This window comes from Acanthopagrus latus, chromosome 24 (genome assembly GCF_904848185.1).
Source record: "Acanthopagrus latus isolate v.2019 chromosome 24, fAcaLat1.1, whole genome shotgun sequence".
In the NCBI taxonomy this organism is placed as follows: domain Eukaryota; kingdom Metazoa; phylum Chordata; class Actinopteri; order Spariformes; family Sparidae; genus Acanthopagrus; species Acanthopagrus latus.
In genome coordinates, this window is record NC_051062.1 from 10,266,719 (window position 1) to 10,287,320 (window position 20,602).

General features: G+C 42.7%; 1 protein-coding gene across 1 annotated transcript in view; it reads right to left on the minus strand.

The window, feature by feature from the left end:
• The window catches only part of LOC119015553 (FERM, ARHGEF and pleckstrin domain-containing protein 1-like), a 77,927-nt gene that overhangs the window by 1,130 nt on the left and 56,195 nt on the right, over positions 1-20,602 (minus strand). The window contains exons 9-29 of the mRNA XM_037091636.1: positions 20,077-20,191; positions 17,957-18,104; positions 17,534-17,629; positions 17,283-17,449; positions 17,132-17,200; positions 16,972-17,047; positions 16,576-16,771; positions 9,025-9,215; positions 8,663-8,752; positions 6,008-6,141; positions 4,797-4,878; positions 4,597-4,658; positions 4,296-4,471; positions 4,072-4,202; positions 3,917-3,985; positions 3,738-3,827; positions 3,463-3,545; positions 2,811-2,923; positions 961-1,121; positions 247-354; positions 3-154 (exon numbers count right to left, since the gene is read on the minus strand). Of these exons, the coding sequence (XP_036947531.1) occupies positions 3-154; positions 247-354; positions 961-1,121; positions 2,811-2,923; positions 3,463-3,545; positions 3,738-3,827; positions 3,917-3,985; positions 4,072-4,202; positions 4,296-4,471; positions 4,597-4,658; positions 4,797-4,878; positions 6,008-6,141; positions 8,663-8,752; positions 9,025-9,215; positions 16,576-16,771; positions 16,972-17,047; positions 17,132-17,200; positions 17,283-17,449; positions 17,534-17,629; positions 17,957-18,104; positions 20,077-20,191 (2,509 nt within the window). The remainder of the gene's footprint in view (positions 1-2; positions 155-246; positions 355-960; positions 1,122-2,810; positions 2,924-3,462; positions 3,546-3,737; positions 3,828-3,916; positions 3,986-4,071; positions 4,203-4,295; positions 4,472-4,596; positions 4,659-4,796; positions 4,879-6,007; positions 6,142-8,662; positions 8,753-9,024; positions 9,216-16,575; positions 16,772-16,971; positions 17,048-17,131; positions 17,201-17,282; positions 17,450-17,533; positions 17,630-17,956; positions 18,105-20,076; positions 20,192-20,602) is intronic.

A 20,602-nucleotide genomic window follows, 5' to 3' on the forward strand; every position in this document is an offset into this window, starting at 1 on the left:
ACCTTTCAAAGGTGTACTCGCTCTCCGATCTGAAGTAGTAGACGTGGGATTTAAAGTGGAGTTTGAAAACGTAGTCTTTGTGGATGTTCTCCGACTCGGACGGGACGGTGACGGAGTAGCCCAGCAGGGGGAGGCTGGCCAGAGGGTAGTCGTCCTGAGAGGAGACGAGCCGCGAGGACAGGAAATCATTAATAATCAATACTCTTGTTTTCTTTCTCAACTCATTACATTCTTCCTTATTCTCACCTGGTGCGACTTGTAGAAGAAGAGGCTGAAGTTGGTGAACACCACCCAGAGCTTCTGCCAGCCGTTACTGTTCTTAAACTTCCTCAGCAGGTTACCTGAGAGCTGGTTCTGGAAACACAAAGGATGTGTGAGGCCAAATAGATCAAGGTTTTAAGAAATTAGGAGAAAAGACACAAAAGCATCACCTCTTCTAAATATACAGTAGTCCAATGAAATGTAGCTCTTTCAATTTATCCTTTAAGCAAATGCATCAGCTTAGGTTTCTCTGAAATTTCTGGAGGATTTCTGTACATGGATCATTAAGTTTTTGTTTTTTTTTCTTTTGTAGTACCTCTCTACTCCAGTAGGTGTCACTAAAGGACAGGCTGTGTGCTCTGTACCAGCAAACCACAGAGAGAGAGACAGGGCCCCTGAAGTCTGCTGAGGGGCCTCGACAACTCACTGGCCGGACTACTGGCCTCTAGCAATGTCAGCGTGGACGGACAGACATGGACTGACGGACAAGTGGAGGATGGAGAATGGAAAGAGGCAGGGTCAAAGAAGTGAGGACAAAAACACAGACATGAGAGAAGACAAAGGACATTGAATCAATGGTCCTTTGTGGAGAAGACGACCAGGACACACGGGACAGAAACAGACTAAACTCCACAGCTACAAGAGAAACAGACAGACGAGTGATGTGTGGAGAGACGAGGGTCAAACGCAGTCCGGTACCTCCACAGCGACGCTGAAGTCCACCATGGACACGCTGGTGTTGCGATGCCAGCACACATGCACGGTGGTGTTGCCACGGTGACCCTGGCGCTCCAGGGACGAGCGCGAGCCGCAGAGCTCCTCCTCCGACTCCAGCTCTGCTCCACCGTCCTCCGACAGCTCTGCCGAACAACGGGCAGTCGATGGTTACAATCAAATCAAGACAGACAAAGAATGGAATGATTTGGAACTGTTACCTTTATAAAACCCCAAGAAAAATAGATTCATATATATTTTTACTACTGTTAGCTATAAAATTACAGAGAGTAACATGAAGTATGAAGCTCTACATTCATCCTGAAACCTCAAATCAGTTGGCAAGAAGCTAAAAAAGTGAATAAATACATTAAAAATTCAGTTATTTTATGATGACTTACGATTTCCTCATTTCCTTTTTCTTAATTGAGCATGTTAGCCTACATGTGATCATTTAAATGATCAGTGGAGCCTGTAGCTCAGTTAGTTAGCTCGCACTGTTAGCTAAACACACTGACAAGCCCGTTCAGTTAGCCACCTGGCTAAATGTGAAGCTAAATTCCCTCCTTAACTACACAAGCGAGTGCATGTAGTGTTATTCTGTCCATAAACTGCATATTGCTGTTGCCAGAAAACATAAACTTCTGTCACAGTCCATTTGTTTTGAGTGTTAAATACATTTTAGCTGGTTTTATCCAACTTATCAACCGGCTGATGGTAAAGAGAGAATAAACTTCTTTTTTCTTTTAAATTTCAACATTGTTTAACTTATCTGAAATCCTTTTACTCAGTTTTGACACCTTGAATCATCTTAAAACAGCGAGCAATATATTCATCTGTGGTTACAGTGGTTGGGAGCTTACAAGTAATTAGATATTTCTACTTTGTTTACTGTGTTTATTTAGCTTGTTAAGCTCTAATTACTGGGTACAAACAGGTTGTTTTTTTTTCATTTGGCATCTCCTGCGAGAAGTTAATGCCTCGAAGAACGAGCTCTGCAACATACTGAGGATTGTTGTGTTATGCAAGACTGGCTGATGATGCTTCAGCTAGATTGGGTTTTAACATGGCTGCAGATCTTTGACATGGAACAAAGTGCTGCAGCAAATCGGTGATCAAAGCAATTTCAATACAGTCTGAAAAGAATGAAAGGAAAAAAGAAGGAAATCCCCCTTTTGTTGTTACTTGTAAGCCAATACTCTTTAACTGTTTGAGTTATAAATGTACATAGAGGGTGATTTTTAACGGGGGGACAATAGAGACGTCAAAGCAAAGGTCGCCAGGTGGAAGCTTCATTGAACATCGTGACAGGCGTTTTAAGAATGAGAGGAGAAAGAAGATGAGAAAGAGGGGCGACAGCTGGGGCCTGGACCTACATATATCAGGTGACATTAAAAAATATGATGAAAGGCTGCCTGGAACAATTCAAGCGGGGTTATTCATGAGGCGATGAAAGCGGCCATCTGTCGTTTTAGAGGGAAAGAAAGGGAGGAAGGATTGATATGCAAGTGTGCGGTTATGTGGACTGTAGGTAAAAAATGATGCATTTCTCTTATAGGAAGAAAAGTAAATAACATCAGTCAGTGAAGCTAACAGGTCGCAGCTGGAGTCTGAGAGAAGCCACGACTGGTGACAAATCTCTTGTGGAAACATTTTCTAGAAATAACTCTCCTGTGGGACTTTTTTTTTTATGACTCAACGTTTTGGTTCGCACAGATTCCCAGACAGTCCTGGAATACTGTGGTAGATGATTAAGTCGGCAGGAAGGCGTAGAAAAGTCTGGTCAAACATTAAATCACACGAACAACAGTACGTACAGTCGAGGACAGACTTACTGTTGTCAGAGAGGCTGGTGGACAGCAGGTCGGCACTCGGGCTGCTGCTCTGCTCCGCCAGGTCGATGGCCATCCGGATGTCCTCCACCCATCGCTCCATCTCTGACGCACAGCTGGACGCAGGCAGAGAAAAATGAGTCAGAGATTGGATCTGAAATTCCTCGCTGATAAAACTTTAATGAGTGAACAAGTTGCTGAATAGAAAATAGGTCAAACGGAGACTTTTAATGAGAGGACAACCAAACTGTGGCAGAGGTGCTGCGGAGAGGAAATCCATTTTTTATGAAGCCGACCCGCATTAAACTTTCAAAGTGTTATTCTTGGGAACAAATTAGTTTTCATTCTGCGTTCTTGTTTCCTTTTCTATTAATTCTTTTATTCATCTGGTTCAGTCTTAAGAGGTGCAGCGTGGCATCTAGCGGTGAGGGTGCAGATTGTAACCACCCCTCGTCTCACCTGGGCAATACTATGAAGGGAGAGGCTCATTCTAATGGTCAGGTGATTTTATTACAGACTCCTGAAAACATTCTATTCTGTTAATTGACCCCCCTACATCCTGCGCACTGGACCTTTAATGTATGGCCTTGTATCTAGTAAAATTGTTTCATAATTATCTAAAAGTGTGATTTTCTTGGACTGTGTCTGTGTTTACCTGGCGGCCACCACCACCGACTGGCGCTGCCCGAACAAGGTGAACGAATGAGGGACTCCCCACTCCTCCTCGCTCTCTCGGATCTGCGGAAACAATCAGAACAGAAACAGAAATACATTAAAATGTGCAGTTTGAAAGAACAGGCTACCTCTAAACAAATAAGGGGCTAAGTGCTGAAAACTGTATTGTACTGCTGTCATTAGCCTTTTAGCTGCTCACATATTGCACCTTTTTCTACCTACGTGTTGCTTGGGGAACATGGACATGTAACGTACCGTCATGCCGTAAAGAGGCAGCTGGCCGTGAACTTTAAACTGGTTGGACGGCGTCATTCCTCGGCTGGTGTACATCAAGGAATCGCTGAACTGCAGAGGACAGAAATATTATCAACAATTTATTTTTGTGCCATCACTGATATTAGCTTTGTCTGGGAGAAGCAGCTGAACTGTCGTACCAGGAAGAACATCCTCTGCTGAAGGCCCTTCCCTGAGAGCTTGCTGAGGCAGCCAAGCCTGATAAATTCCTGCAGTTTGAACACAAATATGTGACCAAGAGGAGGACAGAAAGCCGATAAAGATAAATGAACGAATTGGAGGACATTTGGAATACCCTCCCGGGGATGACGAGGATGTCGATGCCGGTCAGATCTTTCTTCAGCTCTAGAAGCTTCTGGAAGTTCTCCATCTTCATCATGGTGCCTTGGAGCTGCACCACCATCTCTGAAATGTCCGCCAGGGCCGCTGAAGGGAAGATGAAAAGATGACTGTAGATAAAAATACATACAAGGGAGGAGAGGTTGAGGATGAAAATAAAGAAAAAAGGCAGAGCTGTACCTCTGCAGTCCCTGAAGTCGTCGTGGGTGGGTGGGTAGTGCTTGCAGAGCCTCTCCAGGATGAGCTTGTAGTGCAGCAGGCGGTGCAGAGGCCGGAGGAGGAAGATGTTGAAGGGCAGGTAGCAAACTCTCTGCTGCTCGAAGTCTCGACATGCGGTCTCCACCTTCCGAATGGACCTGAGGAACGGAGATGCAAAGTGTTGCCTTTCAAAACGCCCCTACACTGTTGTTCTCCTCAACGCTGGTTGTCATCACACTAACTACCCGACCACTTCTAGCTGTGGAGGCCTCCGGTCACATACCTGCAGGCCCGCTCCAGCTCCACCAGGCACTCTGAATGTTTCTGGAGGTGAACTGTCTGCTGCTGCAGATCCAAAAGAATAAAGATTGAGAGAAAGGAGCCAAGATGAACATCAACAACTCAAACCATCTATAACTTCTACACCCGTGAACCAAATCTTACAGAGACAACAAAAGATAAAAAAGAGGGGGATGTAGTTACCCTCAGACCCTGGATGTTCTTCAGGAGAATGTCACCAATACGTTGATAGTCTCCTTTAATATGAGCGTTTGAACGTCCCTCCCTGAAAGAGAGAGAATATACTAAGCTTGTTACACCTGCAGTGACACAGATTCACCAGTAGATGTCAGAGAAGAGCTGTGATTCTGATTCACGAGACTGGAAAATCTTCCACTCGATTCCCACAATCTCGTTCATCCGACCAGCAAGTCATTGGGGCGTGTGTGTGTGTGTCCTCCCGTCTGTCATTACAGAAATAACACAGACAGGGATCCCATCAGAGGAAAAGAGGGCTTTGCATGTGCACATTAGCTCCCATGCAGAGCCACATTAGTCTCTCCATGTCGTTATTTACCCGGATGAAGGCTTGGTTGCATTTTTTTTAATTACACTGGAATGTGGTGACTTGATTAAAATCGTGGCATGGCAATTATTCCACTAATCATCCCTTTCGTCTAAATGAAACAAATGAATAAACAGAATCCAAATTGACGTATTTGTCCTTCTCTTGTGAAGGTTTTTGCGAGTTTGTTTGCATGTGATTATCCAACATGATACAGAAACACCACAGTGGAGTTAAATCATTTGTTTGTGTCTTGTTAAAGTACAGGCACGACTCAAGTAAACACTAATCTGCTCTTAAAATCCTTCTAATTTTTGTGGCGGATTTGTCTTGTTCACATCCAGTAATCCTTTTTAATTCCTTCAACTCTTTGTAGACTTTGTCTTGCAGTGAATTTCTTATAAGAAGCCACATCAGCGTCTGAATTGATTATCATGTCTCTGCTTTTCTGTGCTGAATTTAAGTCATTTAATGGTTCAGTCTGTAGTTTTGGGAGAAGAAATGTTAACTAGAAGAGAAAATTCTTGTCGTCTAAACTAAATAAATAAATTCTCTTGGTTTTCATGACTGAACAAACAAACTGACTTTTTAAGGACAACACAGCTTTATACTGATTTACTGTGTTTACATGTGGCGGACCCTGCCACCTTTCTAGCTTCAAAATGGGGATCTTATTTTCCTCTGAGAACAGCTTGTTTATTCAGTTATGGAGTTTGTATTTCATCTCCAGAACTACATATTGCCCCTTAAGTCATTTGTAAAGAAGCATAAAATATAATCTTGGTTTATAAGAATGAGTGAATGTCTGCTACACACCAAGTTTTCTGAATGGGAACACACTGATACTGACCACTGTGCCAGACGCTGCTCCACCTCTTTGAGGAATCCCTGGTGAAACTTGTAAAGTGGATCATAGCTGGTGGAGATCAGGTTCTTGACAGACTCTGGGAAGGCTTCGTCTTTCTCCGCAACACTCTTGAAGGACTGCAGGACACAAACACGCACGTTCAAGTTAAAAGAACAGAAAAAGAACACTGCGTCAATAATTCAGACATTCATAAATTCAAAAACAAGAGACGACGAGGCAACGAATGAGCTTAAGATTTTAAGTCAAAATTAATCCAAATTAACTGTAAATCAACAATTAATTGTCATTTTCTTCAAGAAAAAATGCCCTAAATTCTCAGATTTACTGCTTTCCTTTGTCTTAAGTGATAATCAATCGTATGTTTTTAGGTTTTTGAGTGTAGGTTAGACCAAATGAAAGCTATCTGACACTCTGGACTCACTATTCTGTGACATTTTTATTAAACAAATTCACCGGGCAAAATCACACAAGGACCTGGTTATTATTGTTATGCTTAAAAAAAAACAAAAAAAAAAAACAGTAATACACTAGATAATGGTTCTTCAAAATGTCATAATCTAAGAATTATATCAAAATCCCCACAACGAACACTGACAGTGATCAGAAGTGACATATATGAGGAACCACACACGACACTGGTATGATCCAGGAGGTCAGTGGGTCAGGCTGAGTGATTCTGCTTGAATGCACAATGACATTTGTTTGCTGCAAGGATCTCACACACACACACACACACACACACCTCCTGGACCTGAGAGAGTGCGCGACAACCCCTGACACAGAGGTGTTATATTCCCCTCTCAGAGTAAATCACACGCCGCTATGACAGCGAGAGCAGACAGGAGGCCGTCCAGCTGTTTACCAGAAGGACGCGGCGGGAGGGAGGGGAGGGTGACGGCGTGACAAGAGCGGGGGAGGCAGAGAGAGAGGGACGAGTACTGATACCACACCCTGAAAATACTCCACTACAAGTCCAAGTCCTGCATTCAAAATCTTACTGAAGTAAAAGAGTTTAGGTATAACCAGCTAAATTTAGAATTATTGTACTTTTTTACTCCACTACATAAGTTTGCAGATTACATGCTGCATCAGAACCAAAGTGGCACATATTTACAATTGTATTAGTTTAATCAACAATCAGATAAAAGATCAGAAAAACCTTCAACATGTATTCTGTAAATATAATGTCCTTTTAACTGTAATTTATATACTTAATTACATTTAATATCAGATACTTTATGACTTTTACTTAATTATCATTCTTGTGGGTGACTTTCACTTTTTCCAAATTAATATTTTAACATGATATCTTTACTTTTACCCAGGCATGACTCCTTGGTACCTTTTTAATGACACTGAGTAGATGTACTCGGTTACATTCCACCACTAGGGAGGGAGGGAGGGAAGGGTGTGGGATCTCAGGCGTGAGCGCTGCCAGCCAGAGAAAATATTTAAGAGGTTTTTAAAAAACTGCCAGCGCATGCCTTCCTCCCACATCAAAGAGGCTGGAAACTACTGTTGAGAAGAAAAACAGCTGAAAGGCAGAAAAAGACACAAGAGAGGGGAAATATGATCGTTCTCCCTCGGTGGTGAGGTCAGAAGCCACGCTCAGAGTCATCATATTAAGGCCACGCGCTCTTCATCAGGCAGGTGCTCGCTGCTCAACCTGCGTCTTCCCCCACCGGTGGTCTTGCCAAATCACCCTCCCGCTGCTGATTTTCCCCTCGTTTGTTAGTAACAGACAGTAAAGTTGGATCACGCGTCTGACCCACACTGAGCTGCACTTTCATCCCAGGATTTAAGATGCACAGTGAGTTTTTTTTTCCTCTCTGTTGAATTTAGTGGTTTTGCTTGTAAACTAAAAGAGCCGGTAGCGAACCGTCTGTGTTGTCTTAAAGTGGGGACGAGATGCGAGTTTGCTTGCTTGAACTGAGGAAAGTTATAACCCACAAACTGCTCTCAGACGGAGATTCAGGTACTTTTCAAGCAAACATTTTAAAATGGGATTGTAGAAAATGCCCACTGGGAAGCCGTATTTTCATCCCCCATCTGTCCTGCACATGAGAAATCTGAATAAAGTCTCAAATGTTGAACCTCCGTCTTTAGTCATGCGCCAAACTAAACGCACATTAAAGCCCGTTTTCGGGATGGGAACAAAAAAAAAAGGAAAAACTGCTGGAATGGACAGCCGAACTTAAGCTTCTCTTCCCAATATTTTGGCTTTCAAAAACACCAATCTGAGCTCAATTTCCCGATATTTGGGCTGCGAAAAAACACCAAATCCCATCCTGATTCCAGCTGACTCTGTCTCAACACATAAGCTTTTTTTTTTTTTTTTTAAAGACCAATGTTGGTTCACTGTCTCCAAAATCCAGGGTTTGGAAATAACCAGCGTTGACTCACTATTCCAGTATCGAGGCTTTAAAGCGACCGACCTTGGTTCACGGTCTCTCGGTGTGTTATGCAGCGCTGTGTACTTTAGAGGATGTGTTTACACTTAACCAGACAGACACAGATGGCTTTCTCTCTCTCAGACAGTTGGGAATGGCCTTCCAGTTAGTATCCAGACGAAGTGAGAGTAACAAACTCCCAGTAGCTTCTGCTGCTTAAGAGAGAGTGTAGAACCATCTTCCTTACCTCTGTGATGACCTGCAGGTCTTTGAGGTAGGTCCGCTCTGTGGTCAACAGTTCCTTGGCTATGAAGTAGGCCTTGTCTGTGGGAAACTTCTGGACACAAAGAGAAGGAGGAGAGCGATCATCCGTCTATCTACTCACATAATCACAGCTTTAGACTTTTGGTATTTCTATAGAAAACAGCTTTAATGTAACAAAACTACAGCTGGATAACTTTTCCATCCACCTAAAATTATCATTTTTTCTGTACTTATTTGTACTTGAACTGTATTCAACGAGCTATATGTTATTTCTAGCATCGTTAAATCTTAGCGATTTAAATTTATCCAGTGTTGCATCCACTCTCTCGTCGTCTGCAAGCCCACCTTCCTCCGTGCCTCCTCTTCATCTTCGTTGCGGACACACCCGGCGTCGGTGAGCAGCGGGCTGGTGAGCGGAGACAGCAGCCGTACCTCAGGACTCTGACCTGGACCCGGCCCCGGCCCATTTACCGAGCCGCTGCCGTTGACGACCACATGGGGACTTCCCCCCGGAGAGTCCTCTGAACCAGGACTTTCTGCGGAGAGGAGAAGAAAATAGAAAACGGGAAAGGGGAGGGAGGAATAGAACAAAGAGTGAGATAAAGGAGGAGATTGTAGGAGAGGATAAGGGAGTTAAAATTAGATTCTACATTTCTCCTGAAATTCACTGCCATCTTTCTTATCATTTAATTCTTCTAGTGACATTTTCATTCTGTCCTCAGACACCTCTAGGGGAAGGAAAAGGCTTGTTCTAGATTCACATATTCCCTAAATGCTTCCTACCAAACTGCTGTATGGCGTTGAATTTCAAGGTTAGACAACGCTACGCAATCAATCTTAAACTACGGGTCAGGACCCAAAAGGAGCAGCTGTCATGTTCAGGCAGGTTGCCACATGACAAGAATGCTACGATCCCTGAGCTCTGAGGGAGTCTACATCTACTCTGTGACTCTAAAAACGTAAGGTGAGTAGATGTTAGTAAATGGTTGTGGATTATACAAGTCAGTTTATCTGCAAGACTTAATACAGGCCATATTTGTGCATTATAAGGGGAAATAAAAAAGATGTGCAGCTGTGGAGTTGCAGCTGGTTAGCATGCTATCTCTGCAGCACAGTAAATAAACATAACAACATAACTGTTTTTCACATTCAGTTGAATATTTAAGTTCATTCTCTTCCTTTTTCAACTATTTCCTTACTCGTCTTACATAATAATACTTTTTCGTAGCCTTGATGAGGTACTTTTAATCAACCGGCCTGTAAAATGTCAGAAAATATGGAAAAATCAACAGTCCCAATCTCAAACATATCACATTGGAGTAGATGGAAACAGAGATTGCTTTTAAGTTTTGCATTAAACATGACTTAAAAGATAATTGATCATAAAAATAATCAAGTAATCAGTTATTCAGTAGCTTTTCCTTTTCCCTTACAAGGCATTCTAGATATGGTCTTCCATAGACATTGGATAGTCTTGCTTGATTGTGATGATGTGTAAAATCATCTGTTTTTCAAATGGAGTCTGGCATGATTGTAATTGTTTGGGAAAATCTGATCATCCGGACAGAAGAATATAAAGTTAGACCTACTTCTCACTACAGCTAGAGTCACTACAGAGGTTTTACTACATAGGTTGCGACTGTATACTTGCCTAAGTTTCCAAAGAGTCCATTGTTATACACCAAACTGGCAACCCCTGAGTGCAGATCTGTGACGGGTGCTATAAAAGAACTTACCACCACACAGAAAATATAGCTATAAAAAAAAAAAAAAAGAAAGAAAGAAAAAAACTACCACAACGACAACACACAGGTGAAACGACAAGCTAACAGAAGCTACGGGACATGAAACACAGACGGAAACAAGTCGGATCATGTTTGCACTACACCGAACAAACACGGACAACATCTACGCTACAGGCTAGCTACCACGACACAAGAAACGGGTGGAGGGGGGGGTTCACAACTCAAGCAGGGTATGGAGGTGGAGGGGGAGTCGGACATCGGTTCTCTCTACAGAAAATTCTGGAGTCCCTTTTCTTTCGAACATACAAGGTCGCTTTTTATTGACACTAGTGCACACAATCAGTTACAGTGTTAAAAAGAGAGTGATGACGAGTAAAGAAAAAAAAACCTCAAAGAAGTAACAAAAAAAAAAAAATCCAGTTGGTGTTTTTGTGATGAAAATAAAAAGGAATACAAAGTGTTACAAGGGTGAAAAACCAGTGAGTCAGAGCGTCTTCAGGCCATACAGTCAGTGTGCGTTAACGGAAAGATTATCATTTCAGTGCCTTTCTTTTGTGAGGGAATAAGAAAAGACTTGTTGGCGGCTCTTCAGTAGATTGGCAGCAGTTTGACATTTTGCACATTCTGCATCTATTGTGCTTTTATGCTTTAAAGATCAACACCATGAAGTAAATACAGGACGTGCAAACTCAATCTACAACAACCACAAATATAGAAGAACGGCCAGGAAGCCTGATTATTCTTTCAAAAAAAGTCAGTCAGTCAGTAAAAAGTGTGTTATGTAAACAGAAAGAGAAGCTCAGATGTGATGCTGATACGCCACCTTATACCATTTTAAAAAGCTGAATTAAAGAAAATGGTTTAGCACTTTGGGAAAACACTTTTTTTGTTACTGAGAGTTAGGTGAGGAGATAGATACCACTCTTGTGCTTGTACACTGAAGCCTGTTAGCTTAGCATAAAGACTGGGACCAGAGGGAAACTGCTAGCCTGTCCAAAAAAAACACAAAGGAAGGGAAAAGGATATTAAATGTTAATTAGCTAGCTTTGAGGGTGCTGATAGGCTATTTTCCTCAAGGTTTCCTTTTGTTTCCAGTGTCAGTGCTAAGCTAAGCTTACTGCAGCTTCTAATTTACTGTAAATACATAAAAGTGGTATCAATCTTCTCATCTCACTCTTGCCAATTTCCCAAAATGTTAAACTACTTGCTTTGATATCAGTCAAATACGATCACATCATCACAGTGTGTGTACCGCAGAAGAAACGACAATCATTTTACTTCTATGTTTTAAAGGTTAAACCTAGCGAATTTGGCTCTGATTAACTCCATTAACATACAAATTACAATTTAATACAAAATCACAATCTATCAGTCTGTTACTGTATGTACAGTACATTAAAAATACAAAAAAGAAAAGCCTCAATGGAAGTGACTTGCTGCAAGTGCTATTTGGTGACAGGCAGTGAAAGGAAACACAAGGTGGACTCAACTCCAATAGTCACGTTAATGTGTGTGTCCATCTCCTGACAATACTCAGACTTTCACACCTTACAGAATAAAAAATTCCCACTTCTCTCAAAGATATCTTTTGTTTTTTTTTAACACTTACAATTGCAATAAGCTTTACTTTACATGTGTCTGTCTACCTTCGCCCTCTCGCTCATCATGGAAAGAGCACTGGAGTTGAGTCTGCCCTGTTTTGTCCTTGTGCACAGTGAGGAAAACCTGGGGCAAAAAACGCAAATGGTTTCTAAATATTTGATAAAAGACGGGGTGCAGTTCATTAAATATGACAGCGCGAAAAGTAATGAGGAGTTTCTAGAGTCGTTAAGTTTGAGTTATGCCGCACTCAATGCTTCTCAAACATCTGAAACCATTTTCAGCCCCCGTGATAGAAAAACACAGACAAAGTGAGCAAAAACAGAGCAGAATGACAGGAAAAAAAGCAGCTTGTCTGGTTTTACATGCATTCAGTAAAAGTAAAGAAAGGAAAATGGTGAGAAAACAGCATTTCCCCCCCACTAACAGAAAACATGCTTATCAAACAGCGCATTTACAAAGCATGAAGCGTGAACATTTTGTTTCAGGAAGAAGGAGCAGCTCAGAGGAAAGAAACAGTTGTTTGGCTTTAGGGGGTGACTACACATGATAAAACCCTGGTGACATTTAGTCGAAAATAAGTCACTTTGTATATCGAACCCCTAACATCATACAGCGCTCTAAATCTCCCAGAGTTATAGTACTTTCATGGAAAAATGGCTTCAGAAATAAAAAATCTAGCCAAGTTTTCCTGAAATTGGTGTTAATTCTATGTATGTGATTTAAATAAAGTGTTTTTATACATTGGGTCCAGATTTAGAAACGTATATACGCTAAATAGATACGTAATTTGTACCGCTAGCCAGTAGGTATAAAGAAAAGCATCCCCCTTTATTCACTTGAATGTCTATATTTCCCCAAAACAGTCAGAAAAAGATTCATTTAATGTTAGCGTATTAGCTTTGTGGGTATTTAGTCACAAAGCAAAGTATTGGACAAATTAAGATTTTGACCATCAGCCAAAGAATCACTTAATGTGTTGATCATTTAGGTCAATTATTTACAATCAATCAATGTGCTGTTTCTGACTGTCTATTTTACCATCTTTGTATTTGTGAAATACAGACATTGATGTGTTTATTTTAGGCAGTGTGAGCAAAGAGTATCCCAATTCAGTGTTGCAGTGGAAACAAAATAAAAGCGTGTGTTGCAGTGAGCAGACAGCCAGTAAATGACAGTGATGGGGGATGGAGGGCCAGCACACCTTCAATAAACACCATCGGAACAGAAGAGAGAAAACAGCATCCAAAGAAAGAGAAAAGAAAAACCAGCGAGCTACCTTTGTTGTGTGTGTGTGTGTGTGTGTGTGTGTGTGTGTGTGTGTGTGCATGTGGTGCATGCCAGGGGCCAAGCTAAGCAAAGCAAGACAGTCACGGATTGGTCACAGGTTTGAGGACGATGCTTATTGTGTGTGTAGAAAAGAAAAATGTCTGAAAAGAGCCGGTGACCAACCAAGAGACGAAGCATGGGGGCGTGTAACGAACCTTCAGTAGAAACGTAGACACTCACATTTGTTATCAAAAATACAGATATAAAGGTTAGGGTCATTGATTCAATTGATGTAAATCTATTCCTCCACTAATGAATACAAAAGAGAATCACTACAAAAAAGTCTCTACCACAAACATCCAAATTACAGTGCAAGTCGCCCACGACAGACAGACAGAAAATCAAATGAAAGCATTAAAAAGTGCTCCGAGGAAAAAGGACGTCGGCTCGGCCAAAACCGAACGAGAAAGGCAGACCGGCCGCTACAGCTACAGATCCCCGTAGACACCGAACACACGTCTCTTCCAAGTCTACGACCCATTCCCTACCAAGAAACATTCAAATATACTGTACAATTAAAGGGGGAATATCTCTCATTTTAACAATCCGTGTGGTGGAACGCAACCCCAACAACCACAGGCTGCTCTAAACACAAACCATGTACAACATCTCCCATCGCTTCCCACTGAAATCCCTCAGCTATCATCTTAAAGCCCTTCTATTGCACCAGACAACAGTCAATAATTATAAAAGTTTGATTCAGAGAAAAATGCTACTACATATTGGGAAACATTATTACAACAAATCTTGTTCTATAAGGACCCAGAAAAGCAACAGATCTTGGTCAACTCCACAGCTTCCAAGTGTCACAATTCATCTCCTGCTTCAACACCTTAATATCTCAACAACAAGCAAAACATTGTTTATAAAAGTGAGCTACAATCAACAGAATCCTCATGGCTCCTAAATAGAGTAATATTGATGTTATCAAATGTTTTTCTTGAAGAAAAAAAAAGAGGAAGGGTTGTAGAAATAATCTTCCCCACAAAACTACAGTTCTACATGTGAGGGTATATTTCATCTGCACATACATCTACACTGAATATACAATTCTTAAGTTATGGCACTTTGTAAGGAAGATTTTTCTTCTAACATTACCAATGTTGATTTTTAAACACGTCAGTGAGAACTGGCTGAGGTGCCCCAAGGCTTTTTATTAGCCAGTCAAAGTTTTTAAAATTACATTTTAAGTAAAGTCATTACTAAAGTTAAAAAGCTTGCATAAAAATTCAATAAAAAGTCAGGATTAAGAGGTTTAGAAACAACGGACCTTTCATCTATTCATCTAAAAGTCAAGTAGGTGTTTTGATTTGATCCACAAAATGTTTCAAAAACATGTTAGAACCTTTTTACAAAGTCGAAACGTGTAAGTTCTTCTATTTTGCATTTGTTTTTCACGTGATACTTTTTTTTTTGTCATTAAAAATGGTCGAAAATATCTTCACATTCAATGGAAAAGTTGAGCATGTACCCAAATGAGCATGGACTCCAGGAGCACAGCTGTGACATAACAAGGAGCGAAGTTAAACACTGGGATAACATGAGTCATCAGTTCCCGAACAAACATGTGGAGTCAATGCCAGCTAAACTGCATGTTATCATTAAGGGAAAGGGAGTAAATAGCAATCATGTTTTATTTTAAAAATGTATCACATTCAAAACAAATCCAAAATTTTATGTATTTTGACTGGTAGTCTCCGACTTTTCGACCTTACAGTTTAAGGTGTACCAGCTAACCAAGTGTAAACTGATTAAATCTATCGTGTCGCAATTCACATTTGTGTACTTCTGCTATTCAATAATCAACTATCAATGGAACGATTTTCTTTGTTAATGTAGTTGAGTGATTGACACAGCAGTTTATCTGTCATAGACTAAACTGATGTTGTCTTAACAGGATTATATTTAGCGTATTATAGCTCCTAATATGAGGCAGAACTACGCTTCAGGCTTCAGCAACTGAAAACCCGACCTCCTATATCTTCCTCGTTAAAGCGGTAACACCCTTCCTCCTCCTCCGCCTCGCCGTCCTCCCCCTCCTCCAGCTGGAGACTCCCGAAGGAGTACTTGTTGCGTGGCAGCGGCGACGAGCTCACGCCATTCGAGTTGACCGAATTCATGGAACTGACCGCGACAGGATTGCCGTACATTAGCGGCTGGCTGTACGCGCTGCTACCGGTGTCTGATTCCGTGTCGCTGGTGTCGGTGCCGCTGCTGGTCGATCCGTCGATCATTTGGACCGGTTGGTTTAAGTTGTTACGATTGGGGCTGCTACCGTGCTTTCCCTGGCGGCCAAAAAGCCGCTGAACCGTGTTGGAGCGCGGCTGACCTGGAACAATGAGGTTCCCCGTGTGATTGCCGTTAGTTATGATCATTCTTCGCTCCATCGGGGCTGAAAGTGGAGCTTGGCTGTGCAACGGCGAGCGATGAGCGTCATGGCGATGGACGGGGGTAGATGTCAGCTGGCTGAGAATGAACGGATCAGTATCGGAGCGGTTCCGCATGTTGTTGTTGTTGTACGGTTTGGCAAAATGTGGCGGCGTGCGGTTCGAGGTGATCGGGGAGTAGCTACCGTACTGGTTTGGTGGGGCGGACTGCTGGATAGTTGGAGTCTCCACTGGGATGACTCCTGGACGTTTAGTGAAATAATGCCCGCCGTCATCCCAGCGCGTGCGCGGCGTACCGTGACCGTTTGTCATCTCGGCGTGACTGAGGGAGTTGGTGCGGTGGTGGAAGCTGCTGATCACGGGGCTGGAGCACTGACTACGAGTCCCGGTTCCTAACGGTCGGCCTATCGACGCGACCCGCTTGTCTCGACCCTGAAAGATCTCATCCAGCAGCGTGCTGTGGAGCGGGAGGCGACCGTGATATGAACCTCCATTGGGCAAAATTTCATCATCTGTCAGCTCATGACTCCCGTTAGTCTTGGGAGACTGATCTACGATGCCTCTGTTACCCATCATACCCTGCTGTTGATGCTGCTGCATCAGCCCCTGGTGATTGGTGTGGTAGAACCCGTTCACAACCCCAAACAGATTCCCAGCTTGCCCCCCGTTACGACCCACATCCCCGTTCCTCTTATTATACGCATCATCTGCATTGCTGCCATTTGCTTTGCTGTGGCCCCTGTTGTTCTTTGTCACATCACATTCGCTGTCTATGTCGCTGCAGTCTATGTAAGGAATAGAGGAGCTGCTGCCTTTGTTTGCCCTGCAGGAAGGACCTGGGTTGAGGAAGTTCGGGTCCAGCGCCGATCCGGTGCCGTTGTGGTTCTGCCGAGTCGGGTCCGCCATCGGTGGGTCGTGGAAGCCGTTGGTGGAGGACGCAGCCGCCAGTGGCTCCTCTGAGCCGTTAGACTCAGCTTGGTGACCCAGTCTGGCTGAGTCCGGCTGGTCTGCTAACTGGACAGACATGGCACTCTGACAGAAGATGCAGAGGAGAAGGAGCCTTTTTTTTAATCTCTTCTTATTATGCTTGAACAAAATGTTATTTACGGGAACAGATTGGCACAAATTCACACACTCGCACCCTGGAGGACAAAAACAGCTGGTAGTTAAGGCTGCATAGCCGATAAATGATAAAAACAGACTGAAAGCGCCTACACGGGAGGGTGTATTACCTCTTTTGGCACTTGTGATCTGAAGGAGGACGACTGAGGGGACATGCTGCTGTTGGACAGGACCTTACTGTGCTTCCTGAAAAAGAGACAGATGAGGTCAAATCTTGTGCTGCTAATCCAGAAAACAGAAATCTGCTGACTCCTGGTTAGTTTTTACAACCTTTCGAATGGTATTTTCTTGAGCTCCGAGTCTTTCACATAATCAATGATCTGCTTCTGGGTTCGGCCGCTGTAGAGAGAAAAGCAGGCGATGAAAGACAAACGCAAAACATAGCAGATTCCTGTCCTTTTACTTTCTGTCCTCTCTTTACCTGAAGCGGAACGAGGAGCCCCTGGTGAAGAGGATAGGCTTGGGTTTGGGCTTCGGCTCCTCGAAGAGCCTAAAGAAGGCGTGATACTCCACGCAGATCTTCCAGAAGATCTTACAGCAATCCCTGCTGGCCATGGCGAACTCCAGCGTGTCGTGGTGAGCGTTTTGCTGGAAGATGAGAAGGCAGATTTAAGTATGGATGCAGGGAAGAACATACTGTGCGAAGGGAAAGTAAGTGTTACGTGGACTTACAGCGGGGTCTGCTCGCAGCTTAATGAGAAACCTTTTGCGTTTGAAGCTGAGCTTGCGAACCTTGGACCAGTTGAAGGCATTAATTTTTGTGTACCCCTAGAAGAAAAACAAAGGAGAATACATCATAAGAAGCTGATTAACAATCAGGAAAAATTAATCACCTTACAAGGAAAAAGACAAAGGAAAAAGGAAAATGTTTACTACACTTTTACCTTAAAAAATATACAGTTTCAGCTTGACTTGGTTTGAAAACAAATCTGTTTTATCTGGCTTATCTTGAGATCCAGCACACACTCTACAGATTTTCACTGACTGGTTGATCAATATCAGATTGCATTGATCATCTATCTGCATCATGAAGCAGAAACAACACATGTTTCAGTAAAACAATGTGAATCTGATGCTTATTTATGCTTATTCTACCTGGAAAACCAGCACCCCGGTGTGTGCCACAGACAGGTTGAGCTTGGTACCCTCCCGGTCCTTGGCCGGGTGCAGACGCATGCCATACATCTCCAGTCGCCGAGCGATTTCCAGCAGGTGGTAGTCTGACACTGCAGGAGTCTGTCCGCTGTGGAGGAGAGTGATCGATCAGTCCATTGATAATGGACAAACCAATTAATCAGTAGCTCGGCTAACCTTCTAAACTCAATCAAGAATATTTGGGTTCTTCTTTTTCTGTTCTGTTTCATTGTAGACAACAACTCGGTGGTCAAGCGCCATTGTTTGTACTGCATGTGCCAGATGTTAGACACGTCCCACTCCGTATTCACAGTGACTGTAGAAGCAACAAACAGTCTTAAAATACCCACAGGATCCGATGGCACTACCCACTGTGGGGGGGTGAAAGAAGTTTGTTTCCTCACAAATCTGAAAATAACTTCCTGTTTCCTGTATGAGCCGCTGAATTAGCCACTTCCTTCCTGTGGCGTTGGCTAAGGAAAGGGTGAGGGACTGTGGGGAGGTGGGGAGGCACAAACAGAGAATGTGACCAGGGTGAATAATCAGCAAGTGTGTGGTTTGGTTTCACAGTTTTCATTTGTGGTTTTAAAAAGGGCTTTTATGGGAACTTTCATCTCTCAAAATAAGGAAATGCGTGTGTCGTGTGTTTGCAAACGGCGGTGGAGGAAGCTAAGCTGTTATGTAAATGAGCAGAGGTGTGTGTGTGTGTGTGTGTGTGAATGTGTGGTCTCAGGGGCATGGAGGGAGTGCCAAGCGGTGTGTTTGTGGACAGCCACCTCTGTGCGAAAGAGATTAAAAAGTGTGTGTGTGTACGTGTGTGTGTGTGTGGCTGCAGAGATAAACATCTCTAGCGGGAGAGAGACTTATGGGCTGGGCGTAATTGTGTAATGGGTGTGTTTGCGGGCACATTTAAATAAACAGATACGTATCTGTAAGCGTGGATGTATGTGTGCTGTGTGTTTGTGTGAAGAAACAAATTCTCCCGACACCTTTGAGGTCAAGATACTGATCCAGAGTCGGAGATCCAAAGCTCGGCTCAGTAATGTTTTCTAAGCAAGGATAATCTCGACCGGCTATTTCCAGGTAAACAGTGCACGGGCAGAGTCTGACCCGACAAGACTGTTTTCACATTAATCTCTAAGTGTTCATCTAAAATCAGAGTTTAAATCATTTGCATAGCAGATTGAGAGCAGTTTGAAAGCAAAACATGACGCTGAAGGCAACTTACACAAGTGTGATATTGGACTTTGGGCACACATGAACTAAGAACAGGTATTTTGAAGATAAGTAGAAGGTCATCGCTACAATACTGTCTTATTTTACTACAAAAACCTAAATAAATAAGGTGTCAACTGGCTGGAGTGAGATTGTCACAGTGCTGGAGGTTACTTGCTGTTGGCTATATTGTATATCATCTCCACTAGAGGAATAACTAAATATCACAGTGCAAAATGTGTTGCTTCTGTTTAGAAAGTAAAGTGTTTTTTTTCATTTCATTTTCATTTGATGCATCTCTGCGCCTGAAATTCAGTCATTAATTCAGTCTATATTGCACCTCGATTCCTGTTTACATACATTTACATAATCTGTCACTAAATTAAAATGTGTTATTCTGTTCACCCATATGTCCTGTGCACATAAATAAACAATTACGTCAACCAGTGCGAAGTTAGGTAGTTAATTAGCCTTGAGGCCTGTTATTTGCTATATTCAGTGTTTCAAAAGAGATTTTTTTCTGCTTTTCTCATTGTGCTTGTGCTCTGGATATTTTATAACATTAAAGCATGCCAAATTATAACCCTGATCCCCCCAAAAAGTTGGAACACTGTGTAGAAACATAAATAAAACAGAATGTGTCTGTTTGCAAATGACTGAATTCTGTTGTTATAACATTTCACTTAGAGTCCCAGCCTTAGTTGTCTTCTACACAGTTTAAAATGAATATTTCATACAGTAAGTTTTGCTGTTTTTGTCTTTGTGTTCAGTGAAAATACCATGCCCTCCTTCAATCTTCTGAAAAACTGAATGTGTTTCCATGTAAACATGTAAGTTTACATGCATGTGTGGGCACGCCAACTCACACATGCTGGCGGTGGCAGTCTGTGATCTTGTCTCTGATGGCGTCCTGGTCTGGCAGGTACTTGTTGTGGAGGAGATGCTGCCAGCTCTGGGTCTCGTCGAAGTCTCCGATCTCGGCTGATGGAGAAGACGAGGGGGAGATGGCAGAAAGGTGAGAGTTTAATATTTATTATTTGAAGTGAAAATGACGGGAGAAACGGGGAGGTGGGGGAGTGGGCGACAGACTAGGTGAAGAGACGATTAAATAAAGATGGAGAGAGTTGAGGAGGAGATACAGGCTGCAGGAATGGAAGCAAACACATGTAGATGTTCTTTAACTTCTTATTTATATTCGTTTATCTGTTCTTCTGTCGATCATGTATTAAGTGTGCTGATGCATGTATCTCCATCTGTCCAACGCCTGCAACAATAGACCCTCACAAACACACCACCCGCAGGTGCTCACACGTAGGCACGGCACTGGCGGTTACCACGGCAACCGAGTCCTATCCTTTAGCATGCCGCAGCCCCGCCGCTGTCTGCCAGGCT